General features: G+C 40.4%; 2 protein-coding genes across 4 annotated transcripts; both read right to left on the bottom strand.

Moving 5' to 3' along the window:
- Nucleotides 1-820: 820 nt before the first annotated feature.
- LOC118598024 (CD109 antigen-like) lies at nucleotides 821-1905 on the bottom strand. The gene is made up of 4 exons (XM_036210048.1): nucleotides 1650-1905; nucleotides 1416-1570; nucleotides 1310-1338; nucleotides 821-1231 (listed from the first exon to the last, which is right to left on the bottom strand). The coding sequence occupies exons 1-4, from the start codon at nucleotides 1817-1819 to the stop codon at nucleotides 893-895; spliced, it is 693 nt and encodes a 230-aa protein (XP_036065941.1). The 5' UTR covers nucleotides 1820-1905; the 3' UTR covers nucleotides 821-892.
- Nucleotides 1906-3520: 1615 nt separating this feature from the next.
- Nucleotides 3521-19361, bottom strand: si:ch211-195o20.7 (cytospin-A). Of its 3 annotated transcripts, none has more exons than XM_024277887.2 (12): nucleotides 18802-19361; nucleotides 18274-18373; nucleotides 14735-15298; nucleotides 14587-14639; nucleotides 6477-6970; nucleotides 6196-6289; nucleotides 6056-6122; nucleotides 5898-5958; nucleotides 5690-5804; nucleotides 4655-4771; nucleotides 4523-4582; nucleotides 3521-4464 (listed from the first exon to the last, which is right to left on the bottom strand). In XM_024277887.2, exons 2-12 carry the CDS (start codon nucleotides 18311-18313, stop codon nucleotides 4444-4446), a joined length of 1686 nt encoding a protein of 561 aa, XP_024133655.1. In that variant the 5' UTR covers nucleotides 18314-18373; nucleotides 18802-19361; the 3' UTR covers nucleotides 3521-4443. The 3 variants fall into 3 exon arrangements, with proteins under 3 accessions (XP_024133655.1, XP_024133638.1, XP_024133647.1); XM_024277870.2 differs by having other exon boundaries at nucleotides 3521-4450; nucleotides 18802-19360; XM_024277879.2 differs by having other exon boundaries at nucleotides 3521-4450; nucleotides 5690-5786; nucleotides 18802-19360.
- Between the last annotated feature and the right edge of the window lie 1339 nt (nucleotides 19362-20700).

The raw sequence follows: 20700 nt of genomic DNA, 5'->3' as shown, positions 1-20700 counted from the left end.
TTTTTTTAAATAAATTGGATACATTTGATCATGTCCCTCAGTTTTGTTCAACCCCTTAAACAGTTTATCAGTCCTCCCCATAATGGTTTATAATGTAAAGATAAAAAACAAATTATTACATATTTTAACTCTGATGATAAAAAAGTAGAAAATTCTGTTAATGTGTTACTTCTCCAGTCTAAAGTGTAGAGTAAAAACAAAAACGTCTCCAAAATTCACTGGATTTATAATACAGATCTACCAGTTTTATAAACATGTTAAAAAGATTAATTCATCCAAGGTTTATGACACTAGAAAATAATTGTGCTTTTTAGTTTGAGTAATGTCCTGTCTTTCAAAATTATTTAGTTATTTTTTTTTCTTTATCTTGCAATTGTTCTTTTTTTCCTAATTATGTCCCAATCGCATCGTTGTCATAAATTGTTATCAAATTTCCTTATTTAGGAATACTCGCTGATGTATGTTTGTTGTATGTTGTTCAATAAAGTTATTCAAAAAACTGTAAATATAAGGAAGTGTTTGAATAATTTATATTATCAGAATGATACCATTAAGCTCAACCTTTTAATTCTGCAAAACGCACCATTATAGAAACAATTATCTTAGAAAAAACATATTGATGTGTTGTTTTCTTTTTGCCATATGATGCTCCTTATTCTAGTTATTGTAGACATGTGGCTTCTTCTAACATGCTTTTAACTATTTAATTATGTTAAAGATCTAAGAGTTGGAAAATAAATAACTTGGAATCAAATAAAATATATTTAAAATAGGTTATATTACACAAGGGACTATTTTTTAGAATTATAATCATACAGAAGTCATATTGTGTCGCATTAATTTTAAAACAAAATCTCAATTTTATTTTTTAATAATTTGGGGGATTTACTGCCTAATATATTTTCTGAGCTTCATATAGTCCCTCGTCTGATCCAACATTCAGAAATACATTTTTAGGAACCTGAAATTCCACCAAATTCAGAGAATAGTGACTCGCCTGCAGAGAAATTTTTAATTTCCCTCTGTAAGGATGGTTATCCAGCTGGAGCGACACAACTCTGATCTTGATGGTGTGGCCCGGCCTGTAGGAGGATCTGTCCGTTTGGATGAAGGAAGAGACGTTCCTGTGGCTGAAGGTGACGTTGGTGGTGTTGGTAAAGACGATCTGGTTGTCCTTGTTGCCCCAAACGTTCAACTTCAAGAGGGAGTTGTGTGGTATGGAGCCAGGAAGCTGGAGCGAACATGAAAAACACTTTTACATGAAATCCTTTCTTCTTTATTGCTTTTATTTACTGAAAAAATGACTCACAGGAGGAAGATAAACGACACTAGTTGAACCTAAAAAGCAAAACAATGTTTTTTTGAACTTTAAAAGCCTTCAGGAAAATCAAATCTGAGTATCAGTGAAGTGTCACCTCCTTGGATGTTCTGTGTTAGAGCTATTTTGGTGTTGCCATGCTCCACCTCAGCTGTCACGCTGGCAGAGGAGTCAGAGAAGAGCGTGACAGCCAGCGGAGTGGGGGCCCCGGCATGCAGCATCCCTGGAGCTGAGATCAGAAACGTTGTTGTGCTACAACACCAAAGAAAAGTGACTTTTAAAGATCAGTCCTGACATGACTGAAGATGTGGAGAAAGAAATAAGCACATACTTGGACGAACTCAAACCCAAAGCAGGAACAATCCAAATGAGGATCCAGATCCGGTCCATGTTGTCCAGTCGTCTCACGTTTGCTTCAAATCTCCAAACTTCTTGTACATAAAGTGACTTGTTTGTGCAACATTTGATAACTCCACCCCCTTTTTTGTGCCAAAACTCCATTGTTATCTGGCTCCTCTGGATTTGTCATCATGTTCTTTTCGCCCTTTGCCTTGAGGGGACGAGTCTCACCTGTCACTCTGACAATTCCCGGTCCGGTCCAGCTGCTCTCCTTCATTTACAGAGAAAGCTGTAAAGGCTTCTTTAACACCTGAAGGAGACGCTGTTATGAGATTGGGTACACAATAATCACCTGGGGATGCAATCGGAAGCCTGACAACAGATGCTGCTTCACAAATCAGGCGTGTTAGATAAAAGGCTTTAATTTTGAAATTTTAAGAACCTTTAAGATGGATTTTAAAAGGTGACAAATGAGGCTGTATGTATTTCAATTTGTCAAATGAAAAGCTCTAATTTCTAATGCCAGTCATCCCTGAGGTTTAAAGTAAATGTAGTTATTTATTCGTTTTAAAAAATAAGGCGTTAATGGGATTTGAACAACTAGATCAGCAATCTGCAGCATTCACCACTTAAAGAGTTATTTGGGTTGGTTTCTCACTGACACAACCCAGTACGAGCCACAAAATCTTAAAAAATAAAAATAAAAAATAGCATTTGTATTTATTTAACTGTTATGATAAATAGAATGAACTATTTTTTTTAATAAATAAATAAAATATTAACAGTAAAGAGAAAATAGCCTTCAGTTTCACATGACTTCCTTTCAAAATAAAAGACACCCTGTGTCACGTACAGTCATGTGGAAAAATAAGGACATCCTATGAAAGCCTGTTTATTTTCTCACACGTTTGGACACATTTAATATCAATTAGAAAATCACTGAGTGTTCCAAGTGATTTAACTTGACATAACAAAATGTTTAAGCCTATTTGAAACTGTCCATGACGTGATTTCAAAACTATGTAATTCCTGCTTATGTTTGAGTTTAGACACTTCACATTTAAGACACATTTAAGGGACTGGTTGATGTCACAAAAAGAGTCTCAATGATGTGATTTTAGGAGGCAGTAGGTCCAAACTTTGACCTCCTTTAAAATATGATTTTTTTTCTCTCCGAGTAGAATGAAAGGAATTTTTTGTTTGATTTTTATAAAATCGCTTTTAAAAAAATTTTTCAAAATAAGACTGGACATTGATATATGAACATGTTTGTAAAACAGAGCTAATCACTTACTTTGGGTGTCCTAATTTTTCACGACTGTATATCAAGCATGTAGTAATAATAGTGTAACGTCAGCAATGATTGTGGTTCATCTAAGGTCTAAAATTAAATCAGAGCTAAAGGGTTCTAAATTGATTCTCCTGGTAAAATATAAGTTAAATAAATTGTAAAAAAAAATGAAATAAAATCCCTAAATTTGGAAAAAAAAAATAGAAAATTTGTCACATAAACCTCCAATTGATTTTCTGTGGAACAAGACACACAAAAATGTGAAAAAAGTGTTTAAGTAAGACTTGTGATACGTACTGTCCTTCAACTGCATGTGAATAAATTCACTAAAGTTAGAGTTATATTACTTTTAAAAACTGAATACTTTTTTCTTTAACTAGAGAGCTACGCTAGAGGGGTAGAAGGGTCACAGGCTGCAGACCTCTGCTCTGGGTGATGTTCCTGCATTACATTTTTTGACCACTAGAGGGCAGTAAAAGACATGGCCTAAAATAGGCATTCATTGACTGAAAACCAGTGACTCAGAACCGTTCATATCCACAAATGTAAACTCCACAATAAACACTAATAGAGATATTTTAACACTTTATTGCTTTTGCATCGTGTTCTAACAGTAGATACATTTATTTCACAATCAAAGGCACATTTTTCCACAGTTTGACGTGTACAGCTTTGGCAATAGACCTGGCTTCATGTCAAAGCAGTTCCAGGTGTGTGAGAGTGTGGATGCATGAGAGACTTCAGGTGATGTTGAAATGGAAGGTGCATGCTTGTATGGGCCTGCATTCGCTTTTGCTTTATTATTTTTGCAAAGCACAAGCAAGGACACTAGACCTGCGCACACACAGGCAGAACACGGAGGCACTTTGAGAGGGGAAACAGGCAGGAATCTTTCAGACTTCCTGATGTGGATTTTTTTTTGGCTTTTTCCAAAGCTGGGCACAACGATCTGATGCAACCAAAGCATGAAACAGAAGTGATTGTCTACAGAGTGAGTGAAAAAACTGGAAATGGCCACACATAAAAGCTGAAAGGCAAATATTTTTACAGCTGAAACCATGTGAAGTTAAAGCTTTTATGAAGTACAGTACTTTCTGAGTATGAAGTACCAGTGTAGAGACATGTACAGCAACTAAACATCTCTATCGTTAGTGGTCAGAAAGTTAATTTTGTTTCTAATCAGGAGCATTTATCAATTTGAATTAAATCTAATTCAGAAAAATAACATTTTTTGTACATTTTTGTGGCATTAACTGTTCTGTTTACCTAAAATAATTATATTTCCAAGATGATATAAACAATGTTATAACTTACAAAGGAGGCATTTAAAGCCATCCAAGAGAAGGTTGCATTAGAGGTACCATAATACTTGTATCTTTCGTGTTAGGTCTCCTAACACCCACAAATGGCGGTCACATCTCAAAGTGGCGGTACATGCTCTCCACGTAGCTCAGTACCCTCTGCCAGTCGGGTCCACCTGCTCGCAGCATCTCCTCTATCGTCTGTCGAATAAAAACTTTGGTCAAACTTGTGAGAAATCTGCTTCTGTTGTGTTGGACGCTTGTGATTCTTACCAGAGATTGAGTAATCCCCACACCCTCTCCGGTCTTGAACGCCAGGCTGAGATTCTCTTTCTGCAAACAAAAGGCTGATGAGTTTTTTGTTTTTTTTTTGTCTGGAACACGAGCTGATTGATGTTCATCTACCTTGTTCTCTGGTGAGAGGGTGCTGAAAGGGATGTGGGAGGGGAGGTAAGTGTGGTAGACGGCGCAGAAGGCCAGGCCGTCCGCCCAGCTGCTGCTGAAGTTAGTGATGTCAATGTTCTGAAGGAAGGAGACATGGACCCTTAATGCAGACACTATTATCATCTTTTGCTCTATTATCAGAGTTATCAAAAATGATGGAGAACCAGAAAAGACAAAATGAAATAAACACATACATCATTAAATTATTAAATAAATGTGTCAATAATTATTTAAAATTGGCATTTAATAAATAAAACTGAATATCAATAAATAAATGTTTAAATATTTGTGGCTTTAAAATATTTAAATGGCCATTAAAAAGCATATTTAAATATTTAATGAGATATTTAATTATTTCATAGTCCAGTGTGGGCTCAAAGAGACAAATTGAAATATATTTATTTTGAAATTTTAAAATGAATGTGTCATTAATTATTTAAAATTGGCAATAAATAAAGTGTCATTAAATGTGGCATTTTCTTTTATTAAATAAGAATTTTAAATGATTTAAAAAACATTTATTTCATGATTTAATGATTAAATGAAAGGTTTCATGATCCGGGCACTTCATTTTATTACATTATCTGTCAAACGGTACCATCAAACTCAGTGGGCAGGCCTAACTCAGATCATGTGGGCGGGCCTAACTCGATTTCTATCTCCCAAAACTCCGGCGTTTGTTAAACTTTTTCAGGTTTTATCTGGCACCTCACTCACATGTTTTGGTGAACTGTCACAGATCCTTCTCGTTCCACGTCTGCGGGAACTCCACGGCGCCGCCTACTTGCTCACGAAGGTTCGGCGCATTTTAAATAATTATCGACATATTTAATTTAATCACATATACATTTATTTCAATGTGTCCCTTCTGGTCCTCCATAGGACACAATTTTAAGCGTAATTGTCTTTAAATATGTCTTCCATCATGGAAAAAAGCTACAAGAACATGTTCAAAATGCCATTTTCATGAGAATGGGTCTTTATAGGATCAGTCACCTTGTAGCCCTGGGTTCGGTTCTGACACCAGCGGAGCAGAGAGTTCCTCTTTGAGCCTCCGTGACGACGCAGCAGCAAGCTCAAACCATCCTGGGATCTGACAGCGATATCAATACTGATGAGGTATAAAATCATTGATTTTCACACAGTCAATTCAGTTTTAGATTGGAGTGCATCCTGGGTTTTATAAGGGGAGTCTGGAACTCACTTTGTGTGCGGCAACTCAGTGAGAGCGGAGTTATACTTGTTTAAAGACTCCTCACGCTTTCCTGAAAAGTGAAGCAACACAGTTAGAGTTGTAATCCTAAAAAATCTCACAGGTGCAGAATAATCTCAGGCCTAAACGCCGCCATGCTGTACACGTACCCGCATCGCTGTTCAGCTGACTGTCCTGCCAATCTAAACTTCTCCGAGCTCTTAGCTGTCCAAAGTTCTTGAAAAAGACAGAAGCAAAGGTGTTGGAACGAGGTGGATGGATGTGCAGCCTGAAGGAGGAAGCGTCTCACCTTTGGGGTTTCAAGTGTTAAAGCAGAGTTGGGTTGAGTTGATCCGTTCTGCGTGGTGACGGCGTCGGAGGAGGCAGGTAATCTGGACAGACTTCTGCAGCAAAAAAAAAAAAACGATGACAAAGCAGCTGATGATTAAACTGTCCCTGAGTACGCTGCTGAAGGACAGCTACAGACACGCCGTGAAGAATAAGCATCAAGGACGGAGAAGTTTGGAAATTTCAGACAAATGCAGCACAAAAAAGCTTTCAGAAATTGAAATTGCAAACACTGAAATTCACCTCGACCTCTCTGAGGTCACCGCTCTTCGCGTCTCACTGGACCGCACATCCTTCCCATCTCTGTCCTCATTGGTTACGTTCCGGAGATACCTCTTAGTCACACCTTTACAATCCATTCTCGCAGCTTCGCCAGCATCACTTGGACTTTTACTTCCCATCCCCCGGCCTCTTTCACTTCCTCCTCTGTGTTCGGATTTGGATTCTGCACCGGGTCCGTCTAGTGCCGGACGTGAATCCCGGGCCTCACCTTTGTCGGGGGCTCGGGTTAGAGTGGTCAGTCTCTGCCTGCTCTCTTTCAGCTCTCCCTGCAGTGACACCAGCCGCATGTCAGCCTCTTTCTGCCTCTGCAGGGCCGCCGCCAGCTCCCTCTCCGTGTCTTTGTGGGCCTTTCGGAGAGCCACCAGCTCTTCCTCCATCTCGGCTCTCAAACGGTCCGCCACCGACACCGCCACCTGGAGGTCCCCTTGGAACTGCAGCCATTCTTCCCGCTCCGTCTGGATCAGAAATTAAAACATTTTAAAGTGCAGGCAAACCCTGAAGAGCAGTCTTTTGGTCATTGCCATATTTTTGACTAATTAAAGTAAACTTATTTAATTCATGAAAATAAAGTAAAAAACGGTCTGTGTGCTGCCCTCTAAAGGTTACATCGAGGCATTACAGTTGAATTTAAAGCCATCCACGTCATGATCTGTAGCTCCAGTAATGATTACAGTCCTGTTCCCCAACCCCACCCCTCTGACTGTGGGTGGAGTCAGCCTCCAACTTCCCTGTTTGGTTACCCTTTAGAGGTGCCCTACCATGGAAATTCTACTCACTCCTCACTACAAAGAACCCCAAAGTGGTGTTTTGATCCTTTCAAGCATTTAAGAGTAATCCTCTAAAAACCTGCGCTCAACAGCGCAGCCCCTCCCATACCCACGAAAACCAGCGGGTGGAATCATGCTGACCTAAGCATGGAAGAATCTGCTCTGCCAGCACCGCCCCCAGACTAACACCAATACTACATTTCTCCCCTAATCCTAGTTGTGTCCTGTCTTCAATAAATTCCAGCTCAAACAGGTGTTTGCTACTTTAGACGTGGGGCTCCTTTAAGAACCCCCTTCCGGTCGGGCACAGTCGTGCAGACGTCGAGTGTATTCCTGTTGTGATGCAGTGTAGTGATGGCCAGGTATATCATATGTGCATCCATCTTTGAAGAAGTTTGGAATATTTTTGTGGGAGAAATGCAGACACGCTGCTTGCGTCATGAAATGGGCGGCAGCCACACAAAGCAGCAGGTGGAGCTTCAGGAATCGAGTCGTTTTACTTCCGGGTAGGAAAAAACTTGTAAAATATAACTAATATTTCATAATTAATTTGTTTTTTTGTGTTCCAAAGGTAATATATGATCATACATATGAATATAGTTCACTCTGAAAGGCTTAAGAAAATCATGGTATGGCCCCTTTAAGTCCCACTCCGATCCCCTTCTGATCTATTTTAATTATGATTATGCTGTTTTTAGCCAAAATAAAAAAAATATTTTGCTTCTCTGACAGTTTCTGTAGAGCGGCAGTGTTTCATTAAGACTTTGAACAAAGAAATACTATTTTAATCTTAATTTTATTTATAAATGTCCATCATGAGAAACTTGGCACAACATGTAGAAAAACCAAAACAAAAGTTCAAATAAAAACAGTTTTATCCCAAATCACTTTAGCTCACACTATATTTTACATAAGAAAGGATGTACATTTTATGCAAAACATAATTCAAATATGCTGTTTTTACCTTGTTTGAAACAATTACAGTACATTAAGCCAAGACCAACATGATTTATTGTGAAATAAGGGAATAAAAAAGGAAGCAGACCTAAACCGAGCTGAGGCGTAGTACTTTTGGCAGATCAACCCTAATAATTCATTTCTGAATCATGACTTCTGGGGGTTTTATGCTTTTATATTTCCTCATTTTTGGGGAAAAAATCCAAACCCAGACATGTTTGGAGGCATCCAGAGAAAAGAAAAAGCAATTAAAACAACACTCTAGCCAAGAAAACATTGCGAAACTTTTTGGTGAAACTGTAACTGTGGCTTCCACCCAAGAACTTCTTTTCACCTTTTGGATCCACGCAGCTTTGTGAGATAATGATCTGTAGTTTTTACTTTCTGTGTAACGTTTTCACTTGTCTTTTGATATATTTGCTTTCAGGCATGAGCAAACATTCCCACCACACATCAGAACTTCAAACCAAACAGAATTAACTAAACAAAAGGCAAAAATTAAAGCAAAAAAGACAGAAGGATTTTAAAATGAGAATGGAGACAACAAGCTTAGAGGCTGGGAGTCCTGGAATGCAGAGGAGCAGAGGGGCTGGAAATGCTGGTAATTAGATGAAGAATGGATAGAGATGTGGAGGAGGAGGACATGTCTGCGCCAAGTCGCTCCCTCATCTGACCAGTGACTCAAGACCGCAGCTGGACCTGATTAGTCTGGACGCACACACACATTTCATATTCCTTTCCTCCACTCCCACACATGCACCCCTTTGATTCTCGCACCACATTGTTGTGATCTGCCTGACAACATGAAAGGAACAGTTCCTCTCGTCTGCAGTCGTCTGTTTGACCTACATAAAAAAAAAAAAAAAAGCTCTAAAACACTCACTGGGGTCTGGCAGGAAGTTCTCTTCTTAGTGTCTTTCTTATCTGGATGTTGACACTCCAACTAGAGCGTGTTAGCTCAAGAAAACAGGAAGGGGCACTCCTCGGTTCACGTTGAGATAAGGGTGTGGATTGTCTATTTTTTTTATTTTTTTTTTTGCACACACTCAGTCCCTGTACGTTTGACCTCATGCCTCGCTGCAGGACCAGCTGCAGCGTCGAGCTTCGACAGGCGCACAACTGTCTTCAACGCAATTCCTGAGAAGTCCGTTGTGAAACGCTTGGAAAAAGCGTCTTCCAAGCATCTATCCCAAGTTTACCTCAACACCCACTCGTCCTATAGCCCAGGGAAACTTCCCAGCTCTGTAAAAGCACTTCACTTTTCCCCAACCTACAGACTGCACTCTAAAAGCGTGAGAACGTACCTCTAGACGCAGCAGGACACGTTTGGTTCTGACCCTAGCGAATCCTCATGTGACACGGGAAAATAGCGTTAGAGAGCAGGATTAATGGTCGGAAATTAGATTCACAAGGAACATGTAGACAAAAAGTCAACAGCGTGCAATCCAGCACGGATCATTCCTGACAAACTAAACGTGTATTTAGAATGCAAAAGTCCATTGGTCCGAGTCCTGAACCTTGTGTTTGGTCTGTATTCAGACTGCCTTCAACCGGACATTATTGTTTTGAACCAAAACCTGTGAACAAAACCACATGACTAAAGATCTCTTCAGTCATTGCCCAGGGATTATGAGGGTGGGGCAAAGCAACAAGAGAAACAATAATGGAAGTTTGAAGCTTTGGAATCCTTGTCGAGATAGTTCAGTTATTCAAGCTTTATCCATCCATTTTCCTGACCACTTTGTCCCTTTCGGGGTCGCGGGGGTGCCGGAGCCTATCCCGGCTGCTGATGGGCGAAGGCGGGGTTCACCCTGGACAGGTCGCCAGTCTGTCACAGGGCCTCAATCACACACCCATCCACTCTCACATTCACACCTAGGGGCAATTTAGAGTCACCAATTAACCTATGAAGCATGTTGTTGGACGGTGGGAGGAAGCCGGAGTCCCCGGTGAAAACCCACGCATGCACGGGGAGAACATGCAAACTTCACACAGAAAGGTCCCAAATCCCTTCTTGCTGTGAGCCCTATTCAAGCTTTATATTTTGCCCAAATTTGAACATCTGCATAAACGTCAAGACAAGAGTTTTTACTTTTTGGTATGGTGGAAGTATGCTGCAAGGTCGTTACTGAGGAGATGGCGGCTAAGAAGGTAGGCTGATAAGAGTTTAGATTGTCAGAAAAACTATGTGAGAAGAAATATATATCATGTTAACAGTTGTTTCCTACTCGGTTTACATCCCGTCGTGCCAAATTTTGGCCGTTTTAGTGCAGTTGTTCCACTCTAAGCAAGGAGTCTACTCAGACTGAAAAAACTTAGAAAACCAAAGCCATGTCCGATTGGAAACGAACCAATACCACCTCAAAAGATGGACCAGGAACTGCACCGCTTTTACACCGCTTTGGGTGTATTCAGACTGTTCTGGATTATCGGGGGAATCTACCCGTTAGACATATAACCAGCCTGAGTGACATCCAGATAGAAGCTCTTTCTGAGGCTTCAGAGGCAGTGTAGCAACTACAACAGGGAGCAGAGAGACGCTGGAGGTCAAGCTCCAGAAGCAATCACCTGGAGCTGATTTTAAAGCAGGGCTTTGAAATCAGTGGTCGGGAGCCTGAACCTGACCAGCCTCACACACACACAACCAGCTCCCCTCTTCTCTATAATTGGACTGTTTTCTCTGACTTAAGAAGCTGAAGGCTGGTCATGCACGTAAGCACAGACAGATGGAGAGTGAACGTGGAGAAAGGAGGACGGAAACTTCTGCAAAAAGTCCGCCTGATGAGAAGAAGGTGAAGGAATTTCAAGACCCAATCTAGTGAAACAAGTCCTTGTGACATTTTCTCATGATGGATAACATATATTAAGAAAAGGAATCTTAAAATTGCATTTCTGAATCTTTCTTTATTGAAAGCGTTGGAAAAAGCTTATAGACACAGAAGCTACTTCGGCCACCACAAGCTCCTGCTCCATTCTGATGCATCCACTTGTAGACTAATAGATGAACGTCATGTACGTCTCCGTAATGGGAACGCTATTAAAGGAGCTCAGATGATGATGGAATGGGTCTTTAGGGGTCATAGCAACTTTATTTACAGAAAGAGAAAACATTGAGTCAGATCAGAAAAGTAAAACAAGGTGTCAAGTCAGCAGATGAAAGAATGAATAACTAAGTACAAACAGAAAACTGGAGATAAGTCAAGTGCTAAAGAAAGAGAAAGATTAATAACTGTTTATATGATAAAGAAAGGGAAATATATTTACTATGGAACAAGAAGACGATGCAAAAAGAAAAAAAGTCCCAGTCCGATCATGTTTTGATCTATTGATCTAAATCAAAAACCTGTGGCGTTTTCTAGGACATAGTTTCTGTAGTGCGGCAGTTTTATTGTTATCAGAATTTTGCCTCTGAGTTGTGGGCGGGATTGTAAGTGTGGAGTAAGCCTGCCCCCTTCCCAACATTGATCCGTTTACATTCTCTCCCACTAACTTACACCCTTTCATGCCTCCAACCTAGCATTAGCGGTGCAACAAAAATGGTGAGCATAAACAAAGCTATCCAGCCGTCCAGTTTGGAGCCAGATGCCAGCTAAACAAAGACGTAGATGGATCTAGTCGTCTACAAATGGATGCATCAGTATGGAGTGGAGCAGGAAGCTTGTGGCTTGCCGTAGTAGCTTCTATGTCTCACACACAAGCTTTTCCGATCACATTTTTGTCTGCTCCCAAGGGTGTGTATTGGCAAGAGCCTGACAATACAATATATATTGCAGCACCCAGCTCACGATACAATATGTTTCGCGATATATCCCAAGATTGTAAGAGAACAATTTTTCACTATTTTGAGCATGATTTAGGAAAAAAAAACCTGCCCAAATATTAATTTGTAGTAATAAATGGTAACATTAATTTTATCTAATAATCTCAGTGCTATGCACTACAACTTTATCTCATATACAAGTTGCTTTCACCCAAGCAAATTCATCACAATTGAATATTTAATTAAATATCGCCATGTCAGCATTTTAAATCGATGGAAGTGTCGCCAAATGAAGTATCGGGATAGATCGTCAAATTGACCTTTTCTACACCCCCATCTGGTCCTGGTTCACAACTATTTAAAGGGGCCATACCACAAAAATTTTACTTTTTTTACATTAAGTGCATTATATCGTTCATTCCCAACTATAACCTCAAAGTGGTATTTTGATCCGTTCACGAATTTCTGAGTAGTTCTCTAAAAACTGCACTCTTGGCAGCAGCCCCTCCCATACCCACGAAAACGAGTGGGTCCTCACGATCTGACATCACAGAGTGAGACAACCCCAGGCTAACATGAACAAACCTAGCAGCTCGAGCTAGCGGTGATCAGCTAGCTTTGTGACCTCCCCGCCCCCCTCCCCTCCTGCTCATGCACAGCATGCTGTCTGTGTTGTGAGCGTGTGCAGCTGGCCAAGAAAAGCTCATTCAGTTTAGCATTCAAACTTCTTGCAGTCGCATAGGAGCTTATGAGCTGGTGAGAAATCTGCAAAACATGTTGAGATTGATCCTAAACATATCTGAGAATGGCACAAGCAGACGGGGGACATTGGGAAGACAGCAGGAGAAAGGGAGGAGACTATTTCCTGGAGGAAAAAGCGAGCGATGAATTGGGAGAACTGGTTTAAATGTGGATTATGGAGCAATGGCAGAAAGGTAAATGGATCTGTATGAAAGAGTAGAGGATTTTTGATACAGAGATTACATGTCATTTCAATAAATCCTGAAATTTCCATCTGGTTGACGTCACCCTCAGGGAGCGAAAGGCGGTGCCTCATAGAATGAGTCGTTTTGATTCCGGGTATAAAAAAAAAGTCCACAAAAATAACTCATATTTCATAAATAATTTGTTTTTTAGTGTAAGGTAATATTAGCTCTTTTATATGGATATAGTTTACTCTGAATGGCTAAAGAAAATCATGGTATTGGCCCTTTAAATAATTTAAAAAAAAAAAAGATATTTTCACAGTTATATTGTGTATATATGTCCTCCATCATGAAGAAAAATGGCAAAAAACATGTTAAAAATACAAAAAAGATGATTTTCATGTAAGTGGCTTTTTAAATGCACCAAACACACAACAAAAACTCCTCGTCGATCAGTAAAGTTGCAGCCTGCAGCCCCCGCTGCCTCACCGCACAGCACAAAACAAAACAGGTTTTGTGTCCTGGACAGCTGAATGTGAACCCCCACCTCCATTCTGCAATTCCTTTCTCCACAAACACAGATTTGGAATGGCAGAGCAGAGCAAGAGGGCTCATTCCGTCTAGCTTCACTAGCTCATATCACCCTACAGAGAGCCCATGTAAACACGGTGTTGAATTGCTCCTATTTCCATAACAGAGGGCCTTACCACAGTCGCTCCGAGGTTAGATGACCTGCGTCCAGGCTTATGTTTCTGAGCACCTTTTTAGGGAATGGAAGGGGATGAAGAAAAGTATGACAAATACTGAGATTTGCTATAAAGCTGGCTCAAAAACAAGTGAAAAGTGAGGATTTTTACTACTGTAAAAAACCTGCAGATGGAAAGGAGTCTTTGTGTTCCAGTTTATTCCAGCTGCTGTAATCTCTGACAGGCACAAAGGAAACTGGGAGCCTCCAGCTACAATCCTCATAAGGGAGTGTCCCGAATTCTAACAGGACGACCAACAGGAAATTACCAAATACTGTATCATACTCTGAAGAATACGGAGAGATTTCTCAACCGAGTGCTGAATTTTATTTATGCAACATAAAAGCTGCAGAGAGGAATCCCTTTTAACTGCAGCTCGAGGAAGAGATTTGTCTTTCAAGTCTTCCCTTATTAGGTGTTTTCCTACGATGAGATCCAATCTACTTTACTTTCAAAGGGAGCTATAACTGTCAACACTATCTTACAGAAGATGCTCTGTGATTCTCCTCCTTCGGGGCCTCTCAGGAGAGGCAGAGGACAGGAAAGACTTTAATTAGTAAAGCTGAGCTCCCATGGGGCCGAGCAGGGCCCGGCCAGGCTCTATTGTGACGAGGGGGGGGGGTGACAGAATGGGTGTGCTGGTGTAATCTTGAGGCCGAAAGGTCATGAGATCTGCCAAAAGTCATGGATAGCTTCCTTTAGTGTACATATCCACAAAATCAAATGTTGTAGGCCTGCACAATGCATTGAAGAAATGTATTGTTATCGCAATATTGGCCTGTGTATTGTATCGAAAAAGATGGCGGGAAGAAAAAGAGCCGTCCCACTATGAGACAGAAGTGCTAACCACTACACCCCAGTGCAACCCCACCTCAGAAAATATGACTGTATATAAAAGTTTTAAACTCCGCTCACCTGTAAAGTAGTCTTTAAGCTTTTCACCTCTGTCAGCAGATGTTTGAGTATCTCTAAAAAAAAAAAGAAGAAGAAGATGAAGGATGAAAATATACCATGTGTGGGAAAACAGGTAGAAAATATGCTAATAAATTCATTGCTGGCTTGCCTTTTGTTCTTGGAGTCCCGTCTTGCAATGAAGAACTTCCCAACGTTGATACACACTCTTTCAACAACTCCACCAGCTCCTGATCCTGGCTGTTCGTATCCTCAGGCACTGGTGCCACAGGCTGCTTCTCACCACCGTCTCTTTCCTTCAAGCTCTGCCCCACAGAGCTGGTAACCGGTGCAGCAGTGGACACCGAGGAAGGACTCTTTATTGGGCTAATGGCCACACTCTTTACAGGGGAGGGCAAAGTTCTTGAAGTAGAACTCGGAGGAAGAGCTCCATTCCTCCCCAAACTAGACCGTCCTCTACCTCCAAACGCGCTTCCTGACGTCTTGGGCAAGGGGTTAACTCTGGGACTAGCTGGTGGAGGGGGACTCCAGTCGGGGGGTGGAATGGGAGTCCTGGGAGAGACTGGGGGGCTGAGTTGTGACTTCTTTCCACTTGATGTGCCGGCTGGTGCAGCAGGTGAGGATGAAGCTTGAAGCTGGGCAGGACTGGGGCAGAATCCAACCCCATCACTCTGTGGAGAAGAGGGTGGTGTGTGGAAGTTCTCTACATGGGTGCCTGCAGACAAAATAAATGCATGAAACCAAAAGTTTTTTTAAGATTTTCTACCTCTACATATATAATGATGTTCTGTCCATAAAAAAGGAAACAATTTGGTTCAACAGAAAAAAACTGATATTTTGTGAGCTTTTTTTTTTTTTTTTTTACGAGACCATCAATAAATATAATACATTAAATCCATTTGGCAGAAAGGTAGACCCAACTTTATCTGCTAAAAAAGAAGGAAAAAAAAACCTGTGACCACCCTCTTCAAATGTCAGGGCACATTTACACTTGAGGTGTTCAACAACAGAGCGTATTTGTGTCTGAATTCCCTCACTACTCACTACTTAGTCATAAGGCATTCTCCATTTTGTTGGCATGTCCTGATCTACAGTTCTAAAATCTAAATTTCTCAGAAGCCTCAACAAAAAAATAGAATTTACTGATGGTCACGAGATTGGCAAATATAGAGCACAATGCACTGCATTTGAACAAATTTGTCATATGAAAAAAAAATGTTTAAATTTACATTTTTAAAGTCAACCTAGACCTGCCCAAAGTGTACTCCGCCTTTGCTCAACAGTAGTCTGATTAGGCTATGGCAGCCCTATGACTTTGTAAGAGATAAGGTGGATGGATGGATGATTCAAATTTTTATCATCAGAACACAATGGATTCATAATAGTCTTAGTAAAATGTCTGCAATTCTTAGTTTTACTTTTTCAAATAGGTGAAGTCATAATTGGAATAAAAAAAAGTAGTAAGTGTGTTTCCAAATTACATTAAAACCCAGGTTACTGAATAGTCCTGCATTTAGCATTTTAGGGACCAAGGAGGAATGAGGAAACTTGGACACAGACTGTTTCGTCAAACAGTCCCTTTAGATTAGTAGGTTTAGTTCTTGTTTAAACTCTGGTGTGGTCCCAAAAAAAACCCAACCTGACTAATGATAAGGGTCTTTGGCCCTTTGCAAGTGAACTCTGGTGCTATTCAGCACGTGTGCAAAAGTAAAAGAGGCCAAATATTCCCAAGTAATCCTGTAACCCCAAAGAAGCACAAACCAAGAAAAAAAATGAACAAACCGCTGTGAGAAAGTGCAAAAAATTATGGTCATTGGATTGGCACTCCTGAACATTTTCTTTAAACTAACTTATTTTCCTTCTTGGTCAATAGTTCCTTTAGAAAACAAACTCCATACTAGCAGCTTTAGCATTCATTAAGCTACGCTCACGCCACCTTTGACAATGTGTGTTCAAGCGACTGTAAATGTCTACACCCATACATAGACATAGAAACCATTATGATTTCAAAAAGTCAAAACACACACAATCTACATTATTCCCAATTGTTGTCCAAATTAGTTTTGGCCAGCACTACCAGAAAGGTTCTTTGTTGTCGTTCCCTGACATACAAGTTCTTACTTGTCTCCTCAACTAGCAAAATAACTTGTACCGACTCTCTTTAAGTATAGCTGTTGCAGTGAAATTGAAATGATGCAGTAATTGTTTTAAGTTTCCATATTTGTTTGTGTTTTGCAAGCTATTGCGGCACAAATATCGCACATCACAAGTTGTCCTCATACCGTGCACCCCTTTAAGTGTCGCTTCATCCTTCTGTTTATAGGAATTGTAAAGTTTGATGTCTGTCATTACCGATGTCAACTTTTAGAGCAAAATTGTCCAGTTGGCGTAGAATTTTAGATTTTTCTTAAAACATCCACGGCCATCGTGGCGTGCAAAAATAAGACCGTGCTTAGAAATGTCGCCATGTGGCCGCCTGTCAAACTTGCTGATAAACTTTGGGATATGTGACCCTAGTCTAAATGGCAAATGACTACCTTTTTAGTATCTATCAACAGATGATATCAACATCCTTACATGATGAGGAGCTAGCACCAAAAAAAAGATATTTGAAGGCAAACTAAACGTCAGGTGTTCCTCACCCAAACGACACAAATCAATTGAAACGCACCCGTCAGAGAGAAAGAGAGTGTAAAACGACGGGTAAACACAGTGAAGCAACTTGTTCTGGCCTCAACAGTCTGGCATGTTCTCACTGACCACACCATTGAGTGGGACGGCCAGAATAACACTGCTCCAACTGACCAGCTGAACATCCAGACCACGCCCCTGAAGATGAATGCCGTCATACAGACATTCCTCCTGAACTGCTCATCCATTGTGTCCAGACAGAGACTTCAACCAAGTTGAATAAATGTGTAAGATACATTTCTAAAAATAACAAAATGACACTACGGATTTATACTTTTTTGGGCTTAACACTCCCCCCTACCTACCACAGTGTGGCACCGGCAATAACTTGGAAAATCAGGGAGCCAATGGGAATGTTGTCTCTTTCTTTCTTTTCCTAGTTTGGTCAAAAACCCCTCACTGAAGCTTTTTTTCTTCCATAATTTCTTATGAGTGATGTTGGAGCAACAGTCGAACATGACCGAACGATGTATCACTTGCTTCAAGGCCCAAAAAACTTCATGCTGCTCCACTGCTATTTTCTGCACTCCAAACCCTGAAGTGCTCTCTCAGGGATCTGCATGGGTGGCCGATAAACTGAACAAGAGAGGATATACAGTATATGTGTGTGACTATACGGCCTCTGCGAGTGTGTGTCAGACTGCTTCTTATGATTAATCTGCTGCCCTTGTACTCAGCTGGGGAATTCTGCCGATTCATCACAGCTGGCCAGGCGGGGCAAGAACGGCTCGCACAGGGACGCGAGGAGAATGACCAGCCACGGAGCAACACGCAGGAGGGCTGCCAAGACTCCTGCAGCCACACATGATGTCACTTTTGTTGCTTTCAGTTTCATGATCCCTCCTGATTTCACTCTCCCAACTTTTCATATGTGGCTGTAAATAAATTACCTCAAAACATAAGATCTGGACTTGGTTCTAAAAATGTAAAATCTATTAAGTTACAGTTGATTTCATCAGAAAATCTAACCAGAATGATGTGTGTTTGCTGCTGACTCACCTACGGGTCCGTGATTGTCCTTGCTGGAAAAGTTGCCCATTCTGCTGCAGTGATGTGGCCCTGCAGGTGCCTCAGGTCCAGACCTCAAGTCAGAGGTCACCTACGCGCATGCGCACAGGACATCCACTACATTAGCGCTTTACAAGCAGAGGAAGCGACTACATTTGTGACTATAACTAATTGACATTAGTTTTTGTGGGGTTTATGCAGATAACACCTCTATCTGTTTGGCAGGAGAACATTTTTTAGGGTTAAATTTTACGGAAGCCGAGTAGGAACACTAGATGTGACCCCCAGCTGAGAAAACTAAATGTGTTTTCAGTTCAGAAATGCGCAAAAACAAGCTGAAATTGGATACCCATAACACTTTCATCGGCACAAATAAACATTAAAGTTTTGTTTTTGCGCGTTCAAATGTTGGTGCCAAACTTTCATCCAAAAACGTGTTTTTAAAAAACACGCAGTAAGTCATTTACTCCGCTTTTTGCTCTCAAATTATTTGAAAATACAATAAAAACAGATACAGACCCCCTTAAAGCTGAACAATAAATCCTTCCGAACTTTAGTTCTGCGCGTAATCTTCGTGTCTCGCGCGGCTCAGGACGCGCCGCCGCCGCGCTGTGTCCTCATCCCGGAGAGCCGCTCGCTCCTGCTGCCATGCAGATGCATCGAAGTGAGCTCCGTCCCTGCGGGGATGTTTACTCCAGGAAGCTTCCCGATCAAGTATCAAAAAAGAAGCGTGGTTTTAATCCCCGCGCTGACGCCAGAGGAACATGGCTGAACGGCGGCATCAGGCTCGGCGCGTCCACTGGAGGGCACAGTCAGGCTGACGGAGACCTGTGGATTCAGCGGCCGCCCTCAACCGTTCACAATGAAGGGAGGTCACCCCATTGTAGAGAGGACACAAAAGAAAATAATGCTTTCAGGTTAGTCATGATTTCAACTTTCTTTCGTCTGAGGTTTTGCTTTTTATTCAGCTCAGATAAAATAAAGGGTTGTGTCAGCTAAGGTCAACTTTTTCCACCTGTGCAAACCAGTGGTGAACAACTTTTTATTCAGGCTAAAAAAACAAAAAACAATTTATCAACTTATTAATACTTTAAAATAATAATAATAAAAAAAATACAAAGGTATGCTAAACACAAATGAGAAAAACATTTACTTAGATCAAATCCAAGTAAAGTAAAAAATAAAAACTGGAAAAATAATGTCATTCTTCATTATTTCTACATGTATTGAAATAATCCAACAAAATAAAAATAGGAATTTGCTAAATTGACATAATATAAAATGGGTCATCGGGTAAAATGGGACATATAAAACTATCCCTCAGCTCTTTAAAAGTTAATAGCCAATGAATGCAAATAAATTTGAATTGTTGCCACAACAGCAACAGTTGATTTGATTGGTCGATCGTTGCTATGGTGAGCAGGGCAAAGCCTCAAAGTAAGACTGCACCAGGAAACTTCACAATAACCCCAATTGTACCTGTCAATGATGAGTCAGTAAAAAGCAAATGTATATGCAGTATATAAATGCAAAGCTAAATGCTTTAGCTGATGACTTTCATCACATTTTGTGTTAATGTTTTATTAAATTTGGCAAAAAAAAACAAAAGTTAATTTATACAAAGCCATGTCGGATCCCCGTCTGGTAGAAATCATCGTAAATTGCTCTTCTACTGTTGAAGATTTAGCCATTCAACTTTAAAAAATGTGCATATAGATGATTAAAATAACTTGAAAAAGTATTTAAAAAATTTACGAGCTGCATCATATGCAGAGCTAATTTTACCAAAATGTCATGAATGCTATCAAATACAAAAATCGTGTTTTGCTTGAGCAATAGAACGACAGCAGCACAATGTTAAAGAGATATGAAAGTCATCACAACCCACCAAACAAACAAAAAAACACATTTTCTTTTTTTCTACTCCAGCCTCTCTTGGCTGGTTAACAAGAATTCTGGCCGCAAGAGCTCAACAAAAATGTTGCTGAAAAACAACCTGGACAAAATATACTATTTAATCAAAAAAACCCTGCAAAGATGAACTGAAGAAACCACTGAATTTTTTGTTAAATGCACTCAAGCATTTCCCGATTTACCTCCAATGCAACATGAAGACAGTCATAAAGAGATTGCAACACCAGAGAATATGAAAATCCCAATAGAGCTTTTGTTTAGCGAGAAGAAAAAAAACGGATAAGGAGGTGTGGGTGTAATTCCACCTGTTTGCTGATCTTCCTACTTCTTAGGATCTCTGGTAGGTTGAGAGAACTGTCATTCTTCAACATGGAGACAGAGATTTTCAAGGAAAAAAATTCTGGATGTTTAAAGAAAAAAAAGATTATTACATAAAAAGCTAATTCTACTGTAAAAGCTGGTCACATTATTGGTAAAAGAGGCAGCTGGATGGCTCAGTTTGCT

This window comes from Oryzias melastigma, linkage group LG22, assembly GCF_002922805.2.
Source record: "Oryzias melastigma strain HK-1 linkage group LG22, ASM292280v2, whole genome shotgun sequence".
Lineage (NCBI taxonomy): Eukaryota > Metazoa > Chordata > Actinopteri > Beloniformes > Adrianichthyidae > Oryzias > Oryzias melastigma.
Note: the sequence above shows the minus strand (reverse complement) of the source record. Positions and strands in the feature narration are given on the sequence as shown.